The 18,356-nt window shown below is 41.8% G+C and overlaps 1 protein-coding gene across 2 annotated transcripts in view; it reads right to left on the bottom strand.

The window, feature by feature from the left end:
• The window catches only part of SLC39A11 (solute carrier family 39 member 11), a 549,521-nt gene that overhangs the window by 163,179 nt on the left and 367,986 nt on the right, over positions 1 to 18,356 (bottom strand). For both annotated transcript variants that reach the window (XM_033962153.1, XM_033962155.1), the window contains exon 6: positions 5,174 to 5,341. In XM_033962153.1, the coding sequence (XP_033818044.1) occupies positions 5,174 to 5,341 (168 nt within the window). The remainder of the gene's footprint in view (positions 1 to 5,173; positions 5,342 to 18,356) is intronic.

Here is an 18,356-nt window from a genome sequence, read left to right as displayed (position 1 = left end):
CTATCAAGAAACTGGAAAAAAGGAGGAGGACTAGCGATCATCCTAAAAGACCACTTCGACTACATCAAGACAGACTCCAAATCGTCTGAAAACCTTGAAATACTAACCTGCAAAATTACTAACGCACAGTTAGGAGAATCTCTAATTACAACTTTATTCTATATCCCACCCAAAAAATGGGCAAACGCTAAAGAGGAATTCGCCGAATTCCTTACCTTATCCACCCTAAAAGGATCATACAACCTGCTTCTGGGAGACATAAACACACATCTAGAGCAACAGACAAAACCAGAAATATCCGAAATCGCCAACTTCCTAATATCACTAGACTTTCCAAACCCAGACACAGAAATAACCCATGAAAAAGGACACAAACTAGACTTAATCACCTTCTCCCACAAAGAAACAATAGATCCCAAAATACAATACTACCCAGGACCCTGGGAAAAATGCGTCTGGTCAGACCACTTCATTGGCAAGTTCAATCTACACTGGCTAAAACAGAACACACAACAAAAACTCAAAAACGTCAATACGAACACAATAACCAGCCGGGGCATTATTAACCCAACAGAATTCTGGACCCACTATGAATTACATCCCATAACCAATGATAATCAGGATTTCCCTACAAGATGGGAAACTTACAGCAAAGAACTCCTAGACCAAATAGCACCATATAAAACATACAAAAAAGAAAAATATACCACCAAATGAATGGTTTGACTGTGAACTACTAACCACCAAACAGGAACTAAGAAAATTGGAGAGAATCTGGCAAAAAACAAACAATGAGTCAGACAAGACAAACTGGAAAACAAAAAATGAAAACATACAAAAATCTGAACAAAGAAAAACGCACTAAGCATTATGCAAAAAAAATTGGTACTTCAAAAATAAACAGCAAAGAATTGTTCAAACTAGTAAAAACAATAACCGATACAACACAAATACTGAAAAAGGACAATGAACCCACTCCATCGGCACAAACCCTAGCCAACTTCTTTCAAAATAAAATCGCTGACTTAAGAGCAACTCTACCCACTACCATAACAAATGCTCTTCAATTCCTCGAACCTCACGACCAAGACACCAGAGTAGACATGATATGGGACCACCTCGAATATCCAAATTGGCATCAGTTCCTAAATCTCTTCAACAAATACACCAAATCTAACTGTCTACTTGATGCATGTCTCCCTAAAATCATGACAGTTGCCCCTCTAGAATTTAAAAAGGAACTATTTGAATGGCTAACATCCGCCCTCACAAGCGGAACACTAAACAAAAAATTGGGACACATACTAATCACTCCAATCCCCAAAGATCAGAAAACCTCTTCAGCTCTGACATCTAATTTCAGACCCATAGCAAGCATTCCCCTTTCCACAAAGATACAGGAAGGATTGGTCAACCTTCAACTAGTCAACTACCTGGACAAATTTAACATCCTTAGTGAACACCAATCAGGATTCAGGAAAGGATACAACACAGAAACTGTCTTAGCCTCCTTACTAAACCACCTTTATGATCTCTTTAGCAAAGGCAAAAGCGCACTAATTCTACAATTAGACCTCAGCAGCGCGTTCGACCTGGTAGACCATGAATTCATGCTACTGTGCCTTGAAGTAATGGGAATTTCTGGAAAGGCAAAGAAATGGTTCCAAGAATTTCTATCAAACAGATCCTACCGAGTAATCAGCAATGGAAATTATTCCAAACCATGGAAAAACCCATCAGGCGTGCCTCAAGGTTCCCCCCTATCGCCCACACTTTTCAACATCTATATCGCCTCCTTAGGTCACCACCTACAAAAACTCAACTTAATACACTACATTTACGCAGACGACATATCCATTCTAATCCCCTTAAATGACATCACAAAAGAAATTGTAGACAACCTCTCAAACGTAATGACCGAAATCGATAAATGGACCACTAATTTCAAACTAAAACTAAACGCAGAAAAAACAAAAGTCTTTCTGGCTAGTCCTAATGACAAAATTACGAGAACATCGATAAAAATAAACAATCACGAATACCCAATTTCTAATAACATAAAAATACTTGATATTACTCTAGACACACACCTAACTATGACTGACCACACAAACTCACTAGTGAAAAAATGTTTTTACACACTATGGAGACTAAGGTCCATAAAAAAATACTTTGACCCAACATCATTCAGGTTGCTGGTACAGGCACTGATCTTATCCATTCTTGACTACTGCAACATCATCTACCTGGGCATCCCACAAAAAACAATAAAAAAACTGAGATTAATACAAAACACCGCCGTTCGACTAATCTTCGGACTAAGAAAAAACGACCACATCAGCCCCTACTATAAAAAGCTGCACTGGCTTCCAATTGAAGCGCGAATACTATTCAAATTTGCTTGCACCTGTTTCAGGCAAGTCTGGGGACTAGCACCTTCATACCTACAAACTCACTTCATCCTACACAACCCCACACGAGCGACCAGAAACAAAAACATATTTGCATACCCAAAGATTACGGGCTGCAGATACAAATCATTCCTGGATAGAACCTTTAAGTTCCAAGCGAACAGACAGCAAGTTTGGCTGAAAAACTACATAAACGAACCCAACCTGTCTTACAGTGCATTCCGCAAATCGATCAAAACCGCCCTATTCGAAAAATTCACTGACTAAAATTGTCCCCTCCCGCACTAGGACTCCCCTCCTTTTAAACGCCTTTCTTTCTTTCTCTCAAGATGCCCCTCATGTATTCAGATATTCGCTATCCACAGTACTAAAATTCAAATGGAAGTTCTAAAGAAATACTCAGTTACTCATTACCCATTGAACTCCAATCTGTAACTTTCCCCTCTACGCTATTGTATTATATTTAGACTCATTGTACGATACTGTATTTAGACTTATGTATGGTGTTGTCTTTAGACTTATTGTATTGTATTATATTTAGACTCGTTGTATTATATTGTACTGTGTTGTATACAGACTCATTGTATTGTATTGTATTGTTTTGTATTGTATTGTATGTTGACTTATTGTATTGTATTGAGACCTCTTGTTATTCGCTGAATGTCCAGCCTTCTTACAGTGTAAACCGCCTAGAAGTCACCTGACTATGGCGGTATAGAAAAATAAAGTTATTATTATTATATATGTATATATATATATATATATATATATACTAGTCTTATAGCCCGCTACATTAACGGGTGCTAGAATATATGTGTGTGTGTCTGGGTTGTTGTTTTTTTTTTCTCTCTCCTTAGCCGCTTTCTGTATTTCTGTCTTGTCTTTTTTTTTTTTTTTTCCTTGGCTGTCCACTACCACCCCTTGCCTGCTCCCCCTGTCCATTCTCCCTTCCTTTTACCTCCCCTGTGTCCTCCACCACCCCATCACTGCTCACCTTATCCAGCAGAAGCCCTTCTCCCTTTGTTTTACCTCCCCCTGTCCATCATCACCTCCTTCCTGTTCCCCCTGTCTTCATTTTTCTGCCCCCCTCCCTGTTCATCAGCACCTATTCCCCTGTCCATCAACCCCTTTTCTGCCCCTCCATTTCCGTGTGTTGCAGCATTTCCCTCCCACCCCACTTCCCTGTGCAGTATTTTCCTCCCCTCCATACCTTCCTCCTGAACTGCATGGCCTACTTATGTTGAAATGCTTTCCGGGTTTGGCTGCCGCGGCCTGCAGCCGCCAACAGCCGCCGCAGCCAACATCCGACTCGGGCCGCCACGGTCGACATCCGCCTCGGGGGGGGAGGAAGAGAGAAAGCGAGCTTCGGGCGGCCAGCAGCCACTGCGGCTGACATCCGCTCGGGCCGCCAACAGCCGCCGTGGCCGACATCCACCTCGGGGGGAGGGAGAGAGAGAGCTTCGCGCGCATGCGCACTCCTATCTGTGGTGCCCTACAGCTCACAGAAAACGGACGCACGCGATGGGAGTGCACATGCGCGGCCTAGCGTTTTATTATATTAGATAAACTGTTACTGTTATCATATCGTAATTTTCGCTGTACTTTCTGAATTGCACGGCCTTCTCCTAACAGGCCCACTTGGAAATTTCTTCCAATCTGTATACCTTATACTCTCGATCAGCAATTTGTATATGTATAATTTTGTTTCCTTAATGTTTCTACATTCTGTATTTCCTCTGACTATCTGCACATTGTAACTCGCTGAATGTCCAGCTCTCTTGACTGTAAACTGCCTAGAAGTCGCAAGATTGTGGCGGTATAGAAGAATAAAGTTATTATTATTATTATTAAAGCACATCAGCAACTCGAGACATTTGTAAAACGTGGGGTTCGATATTCAGCCAGTGGCACTCAGCATTTTGCTGACCGTTGCCATCATAACGCATGGCCATTCAACGCTGGGCCATGACTGGGCTTCAGCACTGAATTTCTGGGTTTAGCTGGTTAAGTGCAATATTCAGTACTTAAGCAGCTATGGAGCACAGCGTAAAGACAGGGCTGACTTATGCGACTTGGCCGCTTTAAGTCCTGAATATCAACACTTAATTGGCCACGTGCTGAATTTGTACCCGAAACACCCTCAAAGTAGCCAATTCTGAGATAGACGCTAACTGGACAGTTTCAGAGACATTAAGGGACAGATTCTATAAACGGCACCCAAGTGAGATGCCACGAGCTGCCGTAATCGAGGCCACCCAACTAAAATCCATACCTAACCTAAATTAGTTCAATTAGTTTAAATGGTGCTGTAATTGACCATGCCAAAGTTAATTGAATAATTAGTAAACAAACAAAAAAAAAAAATTAAACTTAAAATGAAAAGTTAGGCGTGGAATTCCATGTGGCGCCTAGCAATGCCTAAGTGGAAGCATCATCCAATGCCTAACGATGCCTACATCAAAAGTAGGTGTGGTTAAGGGCAGAGAATAGGCATGGTTGAGTTACGCATCGCTAAGCGCCTGAAATCGGTGCCAGTAAATTAGGCCAAAGATGACCTGGCCTAATGTAACGGCTCCCTAGAGACGCCCAAGTCCGCTTAGGACGCCATTTATAGAATTCATTTCATGCATCTCAATAGTCAGCTTCTCTTCAATGATGGGTTCCACCAACCCTACCAGTGCAACCCAGACTTGCACCCTCAACTTACAATGGGGCAATCTCTACCTTCACTGGCAAGAGGTCAATACTTCTAGAAATCTTACCTGGTATATTGTGAATGGTTATGGCCAAGATGAGAAGCATAATTCTCCTCCAGCTGCGATCTTGCTTTTTGATATTCTCTGTGGAGCTAGGAGGGGAGACTAGCTCCTCGTTTACGTTTGGCGGTGGCCCTTTTCTCCGTTGGTAGACCTCTCCATTTTCAATTTTATCTAGGAATAAACAGAATACAACAACTCAAATTCTACCCCACTATAATTTGGTCTACAGAGAGCTACAAGCAGTGAATATCCTAACAAAAAGGCAGGGAAAAATTATCAATGAATTTGGCTTTCAGGTCTTCTGGGCATACGATAACATGTACATCTATTCTATGGCATATATATATATATAATTTTTTTTAACTAAATGTTTATTAAAAGGTTTTTAACAAAGACATAAACCAAAATAACAGTAGAAGTGGTCTCTTCGATGCACCTACCCATTACACAAACCTAACTCCCTCTTACTCTTCCCTCATTCCTCCCCAAGTACAGAATCAAAACTACAAACCAGTATCCCATACCCCCTCAAGAAGAGTTGATGGTTCGCCAGCACTGGAAGTTTCACTATCTATTCTCATCAGTCCAGATTAAAGTGGCAAATCGCGGTCAGTCTATACATATCATACCACTGGTCCAATTTCTGCACAACTTTGAGTCCGATTCAGTGAATGATTATTTCCAATGGTTAGCTAACACTATCCTTACCATTGTCACCCCCAAGTGGAATAAAATATCTTTTCTTATCATCCAATCCCAGTACCCTTCTGTTCAGCAAGTCAACCTCCATAGTGGGCTCTATCTCCTCCCAAAATATCTAGAAGAACATGGAGAACACCTGATTGGTGAGGCCCGACTTTAGTACAGGAAGAGGCGGTCGGAACATACTGCGAGTGATTTCCTTCACTCGCTGGCGCTCTGGCTGTCCTCTCCTGCCTCTCCGGCTGCCCTCTCCTGCCTGGTCATTTGCGGTCAGAAAATACCGTGAATGACCGGGACCACGAATCTGCGGGGGAGCACTGTATATTTTTTTTTATTTAGAAATTTGTATACAATACAAAAGAATCAAGAAGCGGCTAATAAGGTTTCAATACTTTACACATTTATCAGCTGGTACAAAACCAGTGCCCAGAGATTCAATTAGATTTATCAGACCAAGCGTTTAAACAAGCTGAAATTTCTCTCTCTAATCATTGCACATGTTTTTCCAAAATTTTTTTAAATTTTTTATAAATATTTTATTAATTTTCCAAAAAAACTTAACAATGCAATATACATATTAGCAATTAGAGAATAAACCACAAAACACATTTTCACCTTATAAATATATACATACAGTATCTTTATCCCACCCACCCTTCCATTAAGTAATCAATAAATCAATAATGAATACATATTTATACTTTCAAAATCTTTATCTTATATAATACTAAAGTATTCCCTCCCTCTTCCCACCCACCCTGGATCTGAAAAGAACTATACCAAATTAAAGAAATCCAATTATACTGTATTCATAAAAGATGTCAATAGTTCCCAAACCAATTTAAATATATGACCAAGTCCTAAAAAATCCGCATTCATTTTCTCTTTCTTATATGTGGAACATAAATTTGCCCACCAAAAAAAAGAAATTAAAACGATCATGATTTTTCCAGTTCTGTGTTATCATCTGTAGAGCAATCACAGTCATTACTAAAAAAAGATTGTCAAAAACGCTACTTATCTGAAGTGTATGCAATGATGTCACATCGCTTAGATTGTTGGTATACTTTCCTTTGAAGTTTGGCAGTCATAGTATTTTGCCCCTTTTTCGTGCATTTTTAAAAAGTTTAAATCACCTTTAAAAGGATAAAGGATTTTCTCTCAGGCATTTGGGCAATTTGTTTTCTATTCATGTGCTCTAGAGAATCTTCCCGTCGTTATTTTGGTGCGTCATCAAGCAGTGTAATGAACCTTCCCTTCTTTTTGGTTTGTTTGCTTCTCTATTGCAAATTTTGGAGTCCCTTTCCAGTTTTACTTCTGCTTTCAGTATTCTCTGAATTACCCTGACCTGCTTCCTCAGACAGGGCGACATGTCAAAGTTTTATAAACCAACATAATGGCGTATTGACACAATCCACCTCCTTCCGCTCTGCGACTGCTGCTGGTGATTCACAGATGCCATAAACCCTATAGGCCATCAATCTTGAAATAAAATACATTTCTTCCTGACCATAGCAAGACGACTGGAACTATGAATCGGCCGCATGCAGCAAAATCTCACAAAATCTAAGCTCAAACTTAATCCTAGCAATCTTTACCCAAACAAATAATACTATATCTACAATCTACCTGCTTTTAAATATCAGCAGCAGTGGGAGAACAACTGCTTTTACACCTAAGCAGCAGCGGGTCCATCCGCAACCACCAAGAACCCACAGACCCGAACCTGCCAGGAATGTGAGATCCGCCCCCCCCTACAATCCGATAAGAAGATCAACTGTTTTTACACCTAAGCAGCAACAGAACCAGCCGCCACTACCGGGAACCCTTTGCCACGATCCAGCCAGACATATAAGATCTTCCCCCAGCATTCCATTGGATAGATCAATCTACCTGCTTTTAAATATCAGCAGCAGTGGGAGAACAACTGCTTTTACACCTAAGCAGCATTGGGACCAACCGCAACTACCAAGAGCCCATAGACCAGATCATGACAGGAGTGTGAGCTCCACACCTCCTGCAGTCCGCTAGGAAGATCAACTGCTTTAACACCTAAGTAGCAGCAAGACCAGCTGCCTATAATAGGAGCCCTTGCCCCGATCCAACCAGGCATGTGAGCTCCTCCCCCTATATCCCGTTTAAGAGATCAATCTACCTGCTTTAAATATCAGCAGCAGTAGAAAAACAACTACTTTTACATACAAGCAGCAGCGAGACCTACCGCAACCACCGAGAGCACACAGACCCGATCCTACCAAGAGTGTGAACTCTTCCCTTCTGCATCTATTCCTTTCTCTCCTCTCTTCTACCTTCCAAAGTATTTAGATCAATGCTGTCTTGTTAAAATGTTTATTTTATTTTTATTTTTCCTCTAACTCTACTTTTCACTTCTCTATTACCCTCCAGGTACTTTCGTTAGATTGTGAGCCTTCGGGACAGTAAGGGAATTTTTCAAGTACCTTTCTTATTTCTAATCTTAATGTATATTTTCTGTAAACCGCTTAGAACCTAACGGATGTAGCGGTATATAAGAAATAAATTACAATTACATTACATATATCCCTCTATGGCAAAACGCACAGTATAATGAAATTTAGACCTGCACCTGAGAGATGGATGCATGCAACTTTAAAACAGAATGAAAGGCTCAACCTATGAGGGAGAGCTGGCAGAAAGTGCCTCGTAAAAATAGCTTCCAAAAAAGTTACTATGACCTAGCTTAAGAGGCAAACTAGTGGAAAAATAAATAACATTTCAGACCATAAACAGCTCTCTCTTCTCCTGGTTTGCATTAAGAACATAAGAATAGCCTTACTGGGTCAGACCAATGGTCCATCAAGCCCAGGAGCTCGTTCTCACGGTGGCCAATCCAGGTCACTAGTACCTGGCCTAAACTCAAAGGAGTAGCAATATTCCATGTTCCCGATCCAGGGCAAGCAGTGGCTTCCCCCATGTCTTTCTCAATAACAGACTATGGACTTTTCCTCCAGGAATTTGTCCAAACGTTTCTTAAAACCAGCTACGCTATCTGCTCTTACCACAACCTCTGGCAATGCGTTCCAGAGCTTAACTATTCTTTGAGTGGAAAAAAATTTCCTCCTATTGGTTGTAAAAGTATTTCCCTGTAACTTTATCAAGTGTCCCCTAGTCTGTCATTTTTGATGGAGTGAAACATCGATCCACTTATACCCCTTTCTACTCCACTGAGGATTTTGTAGACTTCAATCCTATCTCCCCTCAGCCGCCTCTTTTCCAAGCTGAAGAGCCCCAACCGTTTTAGTCTTTCCTCATACGAGAGGAGTTCCGTCCCCTTTACCATCTTGGTCGCTCTTCTTTGGACCTTTTCTAGCGCCACTATATCTTGAGATAAGGAGACTAAACTAAACTAAACTAAACCTTAGGTTTGTATACCGCGCCATCTCCGCAAGCGTAGAGCTCGGCACGGTTTACAGAGTTAGGATAGAAAGGAACTCCAATGAAGGGTTAAAGGAAAGGAGCTAAGAAGATAGAGAGGGACAAGGGTACCAGAGAGCGGGAGGTGTTAGATTTTTGAAAAGAGCCAGGTTTTCAGGTGTTTGCGGAACTGAACTGAACGCAATACTCCAAATGAGGTCGCACCTTGGAGCGATACAGGGGCATTATGACATTCTTAGTCTTGTTAACCATCTCTTTTTTAATAATTCCCAATTTCCCAGCATCCTGTTTGCTTTTTTGGCCACCGCCACACATTGTGCGGAAGGATTCATCGTATTGTCTACAATGACACCCAGATCCTTTTCTTGGGCGCTAACCCCCCAAGGTGGACCCTAGCATCCGGTCACTCAGGTGATTCAGGTTCTTCTTCCCAATGTGCATCACTTTGCATTTGTCCACATTAAATTTCATCTGCCACTTGGAGACCCATCTTCCAATTTCCTAAGGTCTTTTTTATTTATTTATCAATTTTACATTTATCAAAATCAAACATTTTGTACAGAAAGATTGTTTGTTTAACATAAGATTAAAGAGAAAAAGAAGAAAAAAAAAATACAAGAATAATTTTACTTCAAACAATCTCAAGTCCACGTTTTGATCCAAGAATTTATGAGTGAACATTAAAGAAATTCAATAGATATATAGGCAAAAACAAGGTATCTATGACTGGTTCGAGGAGCTTAACTCTAATTAACTAATCCGATGTTCCTTCCTTTTCCAGTCGTTTCAGTGTCAGGAAGGCTGTAAGTTGAGCCGGTTCAAAAAAGACATATTTATTCTCTCGATACCTTACAATACATTTACATGGGAAGCGTAGGAAAAAAATACCACGCTACGGGGGTTCAAGGACATGATAGAAATCTTCAAAATCCTGAAAGGCATAGAGAAGGTAGACAGGGACAGATTCTTCAGACTGTGGGGAACCGCAAGTACAAGGGGGCACTCGCAGAAATTGAAAGGGGACAGGTTTAGAACAAACGCTAGGAAGTTCTTTTTTACTCAGAAGGTGGTGGACACATGGAACGCGCTCCCGGAGGTTGTGATAGGGCAGAGCACGCTACGGGGGTTCAAGGAAGGTTTAGATAAATTCCTGAAGGATAAGGGGATTGAGGGGTACAGATAGAAGTAGAGATAGGTTATAGGAAAAGGCAGGGACCACCTAAACAGGTCATGGACCTGATGGGCCGCCGCGGGTGCGGTCTGCTGGGCACGATGGACCTCTGGTCTGACCCAGCGGAGGCAACTTCTTATGTTCTTAATGTGGCTTTGCGCAAAGACTGGCCTGATGCGGTTTTAAGGATGTGAGGGCTACATGGATTTTCTGTCTCAGACAAACAATTGAAAAGTTCAGGAGAAACTGTTTTGATTTACTGTCAATTACCCTGTACCCCAGCTGACTGGGAATAATGATAAGCTGATCTGACAAGACCTGAATTTTGCATCTCAATAGCAGTTAAGTAGTCTTTGCATTGAGCGGATAGACCGAAGAGCAATACAAAGAACGCCTAATGACTCAAGCCTCTTCCCTTTCACAAAAGCACTTCAAAAACAGAATATCTGATGAGTTTGAAGCAGCAGCTTGCTTCAACGAGTAGATATAACGTAAAATACATGCACACTTTTTCTTCGGGCTACCCCAATTATCATCTATCTAAACTCCTGTTACTCTCGCTTATCTGTCTATTATCAGTGCAAGGTCCGGGGACAATGGCAGCCCGTGGAGACCTCTGGGGTAGCCCCGTTGGCTTTCTGTCTTTTGTTCCTGTTACTCTGCTTCTCTATGCAGCTTAAAACAGGAAGGGGAGAGTGGCTGGGAGAAGAGCGGCATCCTTGAAGGACATGGCATTCCCAACAGACAAAAAAGAATGAAATACAGAAGTATGAAGGCAGATAGAGGCCAAATGGCCCATTCCATTGGCCCATCCACTATCTCCTCCTCTCCATAAGAGATCCCCCCCAATGGGGTCTGAAGGTGGTCTGGTGGGGATGGAGGTCATTGGCACACATTGGTCAGCAGTATCATGACCCCACAAGGGAAGATATTTGTTGGCTCTCCCTCAGCTTATTAGAACCCAAAGTGGCCTCAGCTTAAAAATGATTGAAAACCACTGGTCTATAGGTTCCACCTCCTCTTGTCCTTTCTACTGTTATTAAGATGTTTTAAAGTGTTGTGTATTGACATTGCAAGTAGACAACTATGCTACAATGGGTACTGTTGGAATATTTTACTATTGCAATTGTTTATTACCTATGTTAGGGTTGAATGTCTTCAAAAATAGTAAATAAATCCTAATAAATTAATCTTAAAACAGTAAAATCTGGGGTCGACTATATACTTTACTGATGCATTATAATTGAAAAGTTCATAAAATGCAATGGGACGGGATGGGAAACCCCCGTCATACGAACGACTTCAAAGCCAATGTGCATTAGGTGAATAACCCACACACCCATCTCTAGTCCATCCTGTAGGAAGGCACAATCCGCTGCAAATTGTACACTCTTGGGCACAGCACTGGCAAAACTGAAATTGTACATCATTTCAACGTTTATTCAAATTGCAGCTGGGCGCGATTGAGAGTAATGGATAAATCGGCTGAATTTCAAATCTCGCTCAAGAATTTATTAAACCGGGTGCAGGATGTTTCAAAGAAATATTCTGGCAAACGCCAATAATCTGTAGACTTATGGATTAAAAAAAAAAATGTCACGAATACAGCGGTGCAAGATCGTCCATCCAGGCTAAGAGCAGAACATTCGGGGAAGGCAAGCGGCCACCTGCAGGCATAAGCCGGCCTCGCATCAACTGTGGAAATCTTGGAGCTGTAATCACTCACAACCCTTCCCTGCCCAAATGACATCAAGAAAATTTTATGACTCTGTTAAGGTAAACAAGCCGTCTCCCAATTACACCCTGCTACTGAAACAAAATCACTTCAGCGTCCCCCAAGTATCTTAAGCTGTGGTTTAAGCAGTACCTCTCTTCGTGTTGTGTTATATCGTGAAGGAAAAAAGCAATGTGTCGTGCCTCAGGGTTTAATAGTACAGTATAATATTCTCCAGCAGTTAATGGTGTAGAACAAGGGTTTTCTTCCAGATTTTCATTTATTGCAGCTGTGGGGACCGAGTAATACTATACTGTCTGCGTGCACTGCACAAGAAGCATCCCGGTAGTGAGTAGTTCGAGCTACTGGTTTGCCGGTTTTGGTGTCACCGGGAAGATGCTGCACCATGCCATTCTCCAGAGAAGCTGGGAACGCCAGTACATTTGTATTCTGTTCAGAAGTCAGGCTTCTAAACCCAGGAGACGCTCTCGTGCGGACTGAACCAAACCAAACAAATCTAATTTACTTGTGCTAGTAACCAGATGTCTCCCGTGATGCTGCATCCAGTGTTACACATCTGTTCAGGCAACACATCTCGCTCTGTCCTGGACATCATAGTAACACAGTTAATGAGAGCAGATTTAAGACCTGAATTAATTGTCCAGCCAATCTGCTCGATAGTAACACGCATTATAAATTCACAATTAAATTGTCTTTATTTTCTTTACTATAATAGAGAAATAAAAAAAAAAAAAAAAGGCAATACACTTCCCCCTCCCCATTCGCGGTTTCTGCACTCGTGATTTCACATAATTGCGATTTTTTTTCTGGGGAGGAGGAAAATTTTAAAAAAACAAACATATTTTTTACCTCCCTGCCGCCTTCCTGGCGTTACCTGGTGGTCTAGAGAGCTTTCGGGGCAGGAGCAATCTTCCTATGCTCCTGCCCCATATAGATCGCCATGAGGAAATGGCTGTAGGGAGTTCCAGTCGTAGTCTCGAGAGCAGCCATTTCCTCATGGCGATCTGCACGGGGCAGGAGCGTAGGAAGATCGCTCCTGCCCCGAAAGCCCTCTAGACCACCAGGTAAGGCCGGGAAGGCGGCAGGGAGGTGGGGGTGGGTCAGAGCCGGATAATCGCGGTTTTTCGCCATTCGCGGTCCAGCTCTGCCCGTATCCCCCGCGAATAACGAGGAAGAAGTGTATCTTTTTTATTGGACCAACTTGATGCTTTTTTTTTTTATTCTTTGATCTGTTCAATATATTTATTAACGACCTAGAGGCGGGAACAAAATGTGAGGTCATTAAATTTGCGGATGACACAAAGCTATACAGCAGGGTCAAAACCACGGAAGACTGTGAAGATCTCCAAAAGGATCTGACGACGCTGGAAAAATGGGCCAAAAAGTGGCAAATGAGCTTCAATATAGGAAAATGCAAGGTCATGCATGTAGGGAAAAAGAACCTGATGTTCACGTACAAAATGAGGGGGGATCACTGCTAGGGGTAAGTAACCTTGAAAGAGACCTGGGAGTGATGGTAGACACAACATTGAAGGCTTCGGCGCAGTGCGCCACAGCCTCAAGGAAAGCAAACAAAATGTTGGGCATCATTAAGAAAGGTATCACGACCAGGAAGAAGGAAGTCATCCTGCCACTATATCGTGCAATGGTGCGCCCGCATCTGGAGTACTGTGTCCAGTACTGGTCGCCGTACCTCAAGAAGGACATGGCAGTACTTGAGGGAGTCCAAAGAAGAGCAACAAAGCTAATAAAGGGTATGGAAAACCTCTCATATACTGACAGGCTGAAAGAGCTGGGGCTGTTCTCTCTGGAGAAGCGGAGACTTAGAGGAGACATGATAGAAACCTTCAAGATCATGAAGGGCATAGAAAACGTAGACAGGGACAGATTTTTCAAATTATGGGGAACCACAAGTACAAGGGGGCACTCGGAGAAGTTGAAAGGGGACAGGTTTAGAACAAACGCTAGGAAGTTCTTTTTCACTCAGAGAGTGGTGGATACATGGAACAAGCTTCCGGAGGCTGTGATAGGCCGGAGCACGTTACAGGGCTTCAAAGAAGGTTTAGATAGGTTCCTAGAGGACAAAGGGATTGAGGGGTACAGATAAGAGTAGAGTTAGGTGCAGGGATAGGAGTGAGAGGCAAGTATAGGAATAACCAGGGACCACTGATCAGGCAATGGGCCTGATGGGCCGCCGCGGGAGCGGACCGCTGGGCGAGATGGACCTCTGGTCTGCCTCAGCGGAGGCAACTTCTTATGTTCTTATGACCTCTCTGGGCAATAGAGCATAAAGCCTACCCGGTACTGTCTTTAGGTTCCAACTACAGGAGTTGCCGTTGAACTCGCACCAGCCTATCCAAATCATGTCGTCATTTCTGGTATACAGACCATAAAAGTCTGCCCAGCACCATCCTCATGTTCCAAATTACTGGAGCTCTCGTCGAAGCCCTAACATAAGAATTGCCGCTGCTGGGTCAGACCAGTGGTCCATCGTGCCCAGCAGTCCGCTCCCACAGCGGCCCCTAGGTCAAAGACCAGCGCCCTAACTGAGACCAGCCCTACCTGCATACGTTCTGGTTCAGCAGGAACTTGTCTAACTTTGTCTTGAATCCCTGGAGGGTGTTTTCCCCTATAACAGCCTCCGGAAGAGCGTTCCAGTTTTCCACCACTCTCTGGGTGAAGAAGAACTTCCTTACGTTTGTACAGAATTGATCCCCTTTTAACCTTAGAGTGCCCATACTAAACCAAATGACCATGTAGGGGACAATGGCTGTGCAAGTCTGCCCAGTACCGGCCTTGGTTCTTCCATTTATACCCTTCATTTTCTGATTAGAGATCCTCTGTGTTCATCCCACGCTTTTATGAATTCCAGCACTTTTTCTTCTTCACCACCTTCCTCAGGAGGGTATTCCAGGCATCAACCACCCTCTCAGTGAAACAGAATTTCCCAATATTACTCCTAAGTCTGCCACCCCACAACCTCAATTCATGCCCTCTAGTTTTACCATTTTCCCTTCTCAAGAAAAGATTTGGCTCTATATTAATACCTTTCAAATATTTAAACGTCTGAATCACCTCTAAAATAAACATATTCAGGTTTTCCAATCACTTCTCATAATCTTTTGGTGCAAATCCTTTAACATTTTCGTCGCCTTTCTCTGGACCGCTTATATCCTTTGCCAGATACGGTCTCTGAAATTGAACACAATACTCCAAGTGGGGTATCAACACTTCCTTTCTTCTACGCCTCTCTCTACACAACCTAGCATCCTTCTGGCTACAGCCACCGCCTTGTTGCCCTGTTTTGTCACCTTTATGTCCTCAGACACTATCATCCTAAGGTCCCTCTCCCCATCCATGCCTATCAACCTCTCACTTCCCAGTACTTACGGCTCCCTCGGATTTCTACTTCCCAAAATGTATCACTCTGCATGTCTTTGCATTGAATTTTAGTTGACAAATCCACATCCACTTGACATTAAATCACCCCTCTGTATCAATAACCTTAGTTACCCTATCCAGCCCTCCATAAAGATACTAGGTGTAACTCTGGATCAATGCCTAACCATGAAAGACCAAGTAGATTCCTTAATCAGAAAGGGATTTTTCACTCTCTGGAAACTCAGATCCCTTAAAGCTTATTTTGTTACATCGGTTTTTAGAATCCTAGTCCAATCCCTTGTACTAAGCCTGCTTGACTACTGTAACATCGCCTATTTGGCAATTTCCCAAAAAAATATGAGACGCCTACAACTGTTGCAGAATGCGGCAGTCAGACTAATCTTTGGACTAAAAAAATTTGACCACGTGACACCCTACTACCGGCAGCTACATTGGCTGCCGATGAAGGCACGCGTAAAGTTCTAATTTGCCTGTTTCTGCTTTAAAGCATTACACGGACTTGCCCCCAAATACATTACTGACCTTTTCTCCTTCTCAACCAACAGACACAAGAGAAGTTCACATTCCAACTTCGTTTCCCCCCCAGTGAGAGGTTGCAAACTGAAAAAACACCATGAATTCCTTCTCTCACACCAAGCAGCATCATGGGGTAAAGACCTAGAACAATTACTTTTGCCCTCTACTTATGAGGAATTTAGGAAACGTCTAAAAACACACCTGTTCCTAAAGCATCTAGACACTCATCTCTCTCCCCTCAATAGCGATTAACTTGTCCTATTGATCACTTTTTCCTCAACAATGAATTTCCTGTCCTATTAATTCTCTTTCTTCCTCCCCTCTTGAAGTCAATCAATTTGTACCTTTGCTTAATCTTTTGTAAACCGCATAGAACTTCACGGTATTGCGGTATATAAGCTGTTATTATTATTATTAAATATTAGACCATTCTTCTAACTTTTGCAGATCCAGATCAACAAAACAACCCAGAAAGCTTTTCTAACCATGAGAAATCTCCGTAAAATCAGAAAATTCTTTGACCAAGCACAATTTAGACTAATCGTCCAATCCCTAGTCTTAGGTCTGCTGGATTATTGCAACTCCCTATATCTTCCTTGTCCAGCCACTATGATAAAACAACTCCAGACCATACAAAACACCGCCCTCAGATTGATCTACTCACTCAAAAAATATGATCACATAACAACTGCCTTCTTAGACTCTCACTGGCTACCCATACAAGCACGAATCCAATTCAAATTCCACTGCCTGATATTCAAAGCATTACACGGCTCTTCCCCCTCCTATCTAAATAACCGCTTAAACCAAATCTCCACCTCAAGACACAGAAGAACCTCGAACCCTTTCGCCTTCCCCCCACTCAAAGGCACACAACGCAAGAAAATGTTTGACAACCTTCTAGCAACACAAGCAGCAAAAATCAACCATTCCATCTCCAATCTTATGACAATATCAGACAACTTCAAAACATTCAGAAAAGAAATCAAAACCCTGCTTTTCAAAAAATTCATCCAAATATCTTAACCCCTCCTCTTTTACCTCCAGAAGATTCACCTACCTTCAGATAACCTTCCCCCAAATTACCCACCTTAACACCTTCCAATTAAACAAATACCATAAATAGATTGTAACCTACCCTCTCTAACTGCATTCCATATGTATTTTTCATACAGTTCTTCACTGTCAGTTTAATTTCCATCCTATAAATTCACATAGAATTTTTCTTTTTTCAACCATCTTTATTTTCTCTTCTTTATTAATTTCCAGGTACTTTAGTTAGATTGTGAGCCTTCGGGACAGTAAGGGAATTTTTTAAGTACCTTCTTACTTCTCATTTATAATCTTAATGTATATTTTCTTCAAACCGCTTAGAACCTAACGGACGTAGCGGTATATAAGAAATAAATTACATTACATTACATCCTTTTTCTTTTTTCCACTCCCTCCAGGGTATCCATTCTGTTACAAATCTTGGTATCGCCCACAAAAAGGCCTAACCTTACCGTCTAACCCTTCAGCTGTAATAAGAATCAGTTTATATACCGCAAGGCTGTGAAATTCTATGTGGTTTACAATAATTAAAAATTACAATTGAAGAGAAATTAAATAAAACTAAATTGAAAAGCCAATGACTAAAAACATTCTAATGATTATAAATTTTTTGCTAATTAACTACCTAAATATTTCATAAACAGATATGTCTTTAAGTGTCTCTTAAATTCCCCATAATAAGCAAAAGCAATTGTTCTAAATCCTTACCCCATAACGCTGCTTGATATGAAAAAAGATTTTGATGATAATTTTTAAATTTACATCCTCTTAACAGGCGGAAAAACAAAATTCAGATGCGAGTTTCTCTTGTGTCTGTTGGTTGCAAAAGAGAAAAGCTCAGTTATATTTTTGGGAGATAAACCACACAAAGCCTTAAAGCAGAAGCAACCCAACTTAAACGTCACCCGCGCCTCCATTGGCAGCCAATGCAGTACTCGATAGGAGGGTGTTTCTAACCCTTCAGCTATATTGCTCAGAAACATATTGAAGAGAATCGGCCCAAATTACCGATCCTTGAGGTACTTCACTACTCACCTTTCCTTCCTCCACGCAAGTTCCATTGACCCACTATCATCTGGCGTCTGCCCGTCAACCAGTTTCTAATCTGCCTCGGATTTTGTAATCCAATAGATTCCAGGAAATTCACTATACTTTCCTTCAGCAACATTTCCATTATTTTTTCCAGTAACCAA

Source organism: Geotrypetes seraphini, chromosome 10 (assembly GCF_902459505.1).
Source record: "Geotrypetes seraphini chromosome 10, aGeoSer1.1, whole genome shotgun sequence".
Classification (NCBI taxonomy): Eukaryota; Metazoa; Chordata; class Amphibia; order Gymnophiona; family Dermophiidae; genus Geotrypetes; species Geotrypetes seraphini.
Note: the sequence above shows the minus strand (reverse complement) of the source record. Positions and strands in the feature narration are given on the sequence as shown.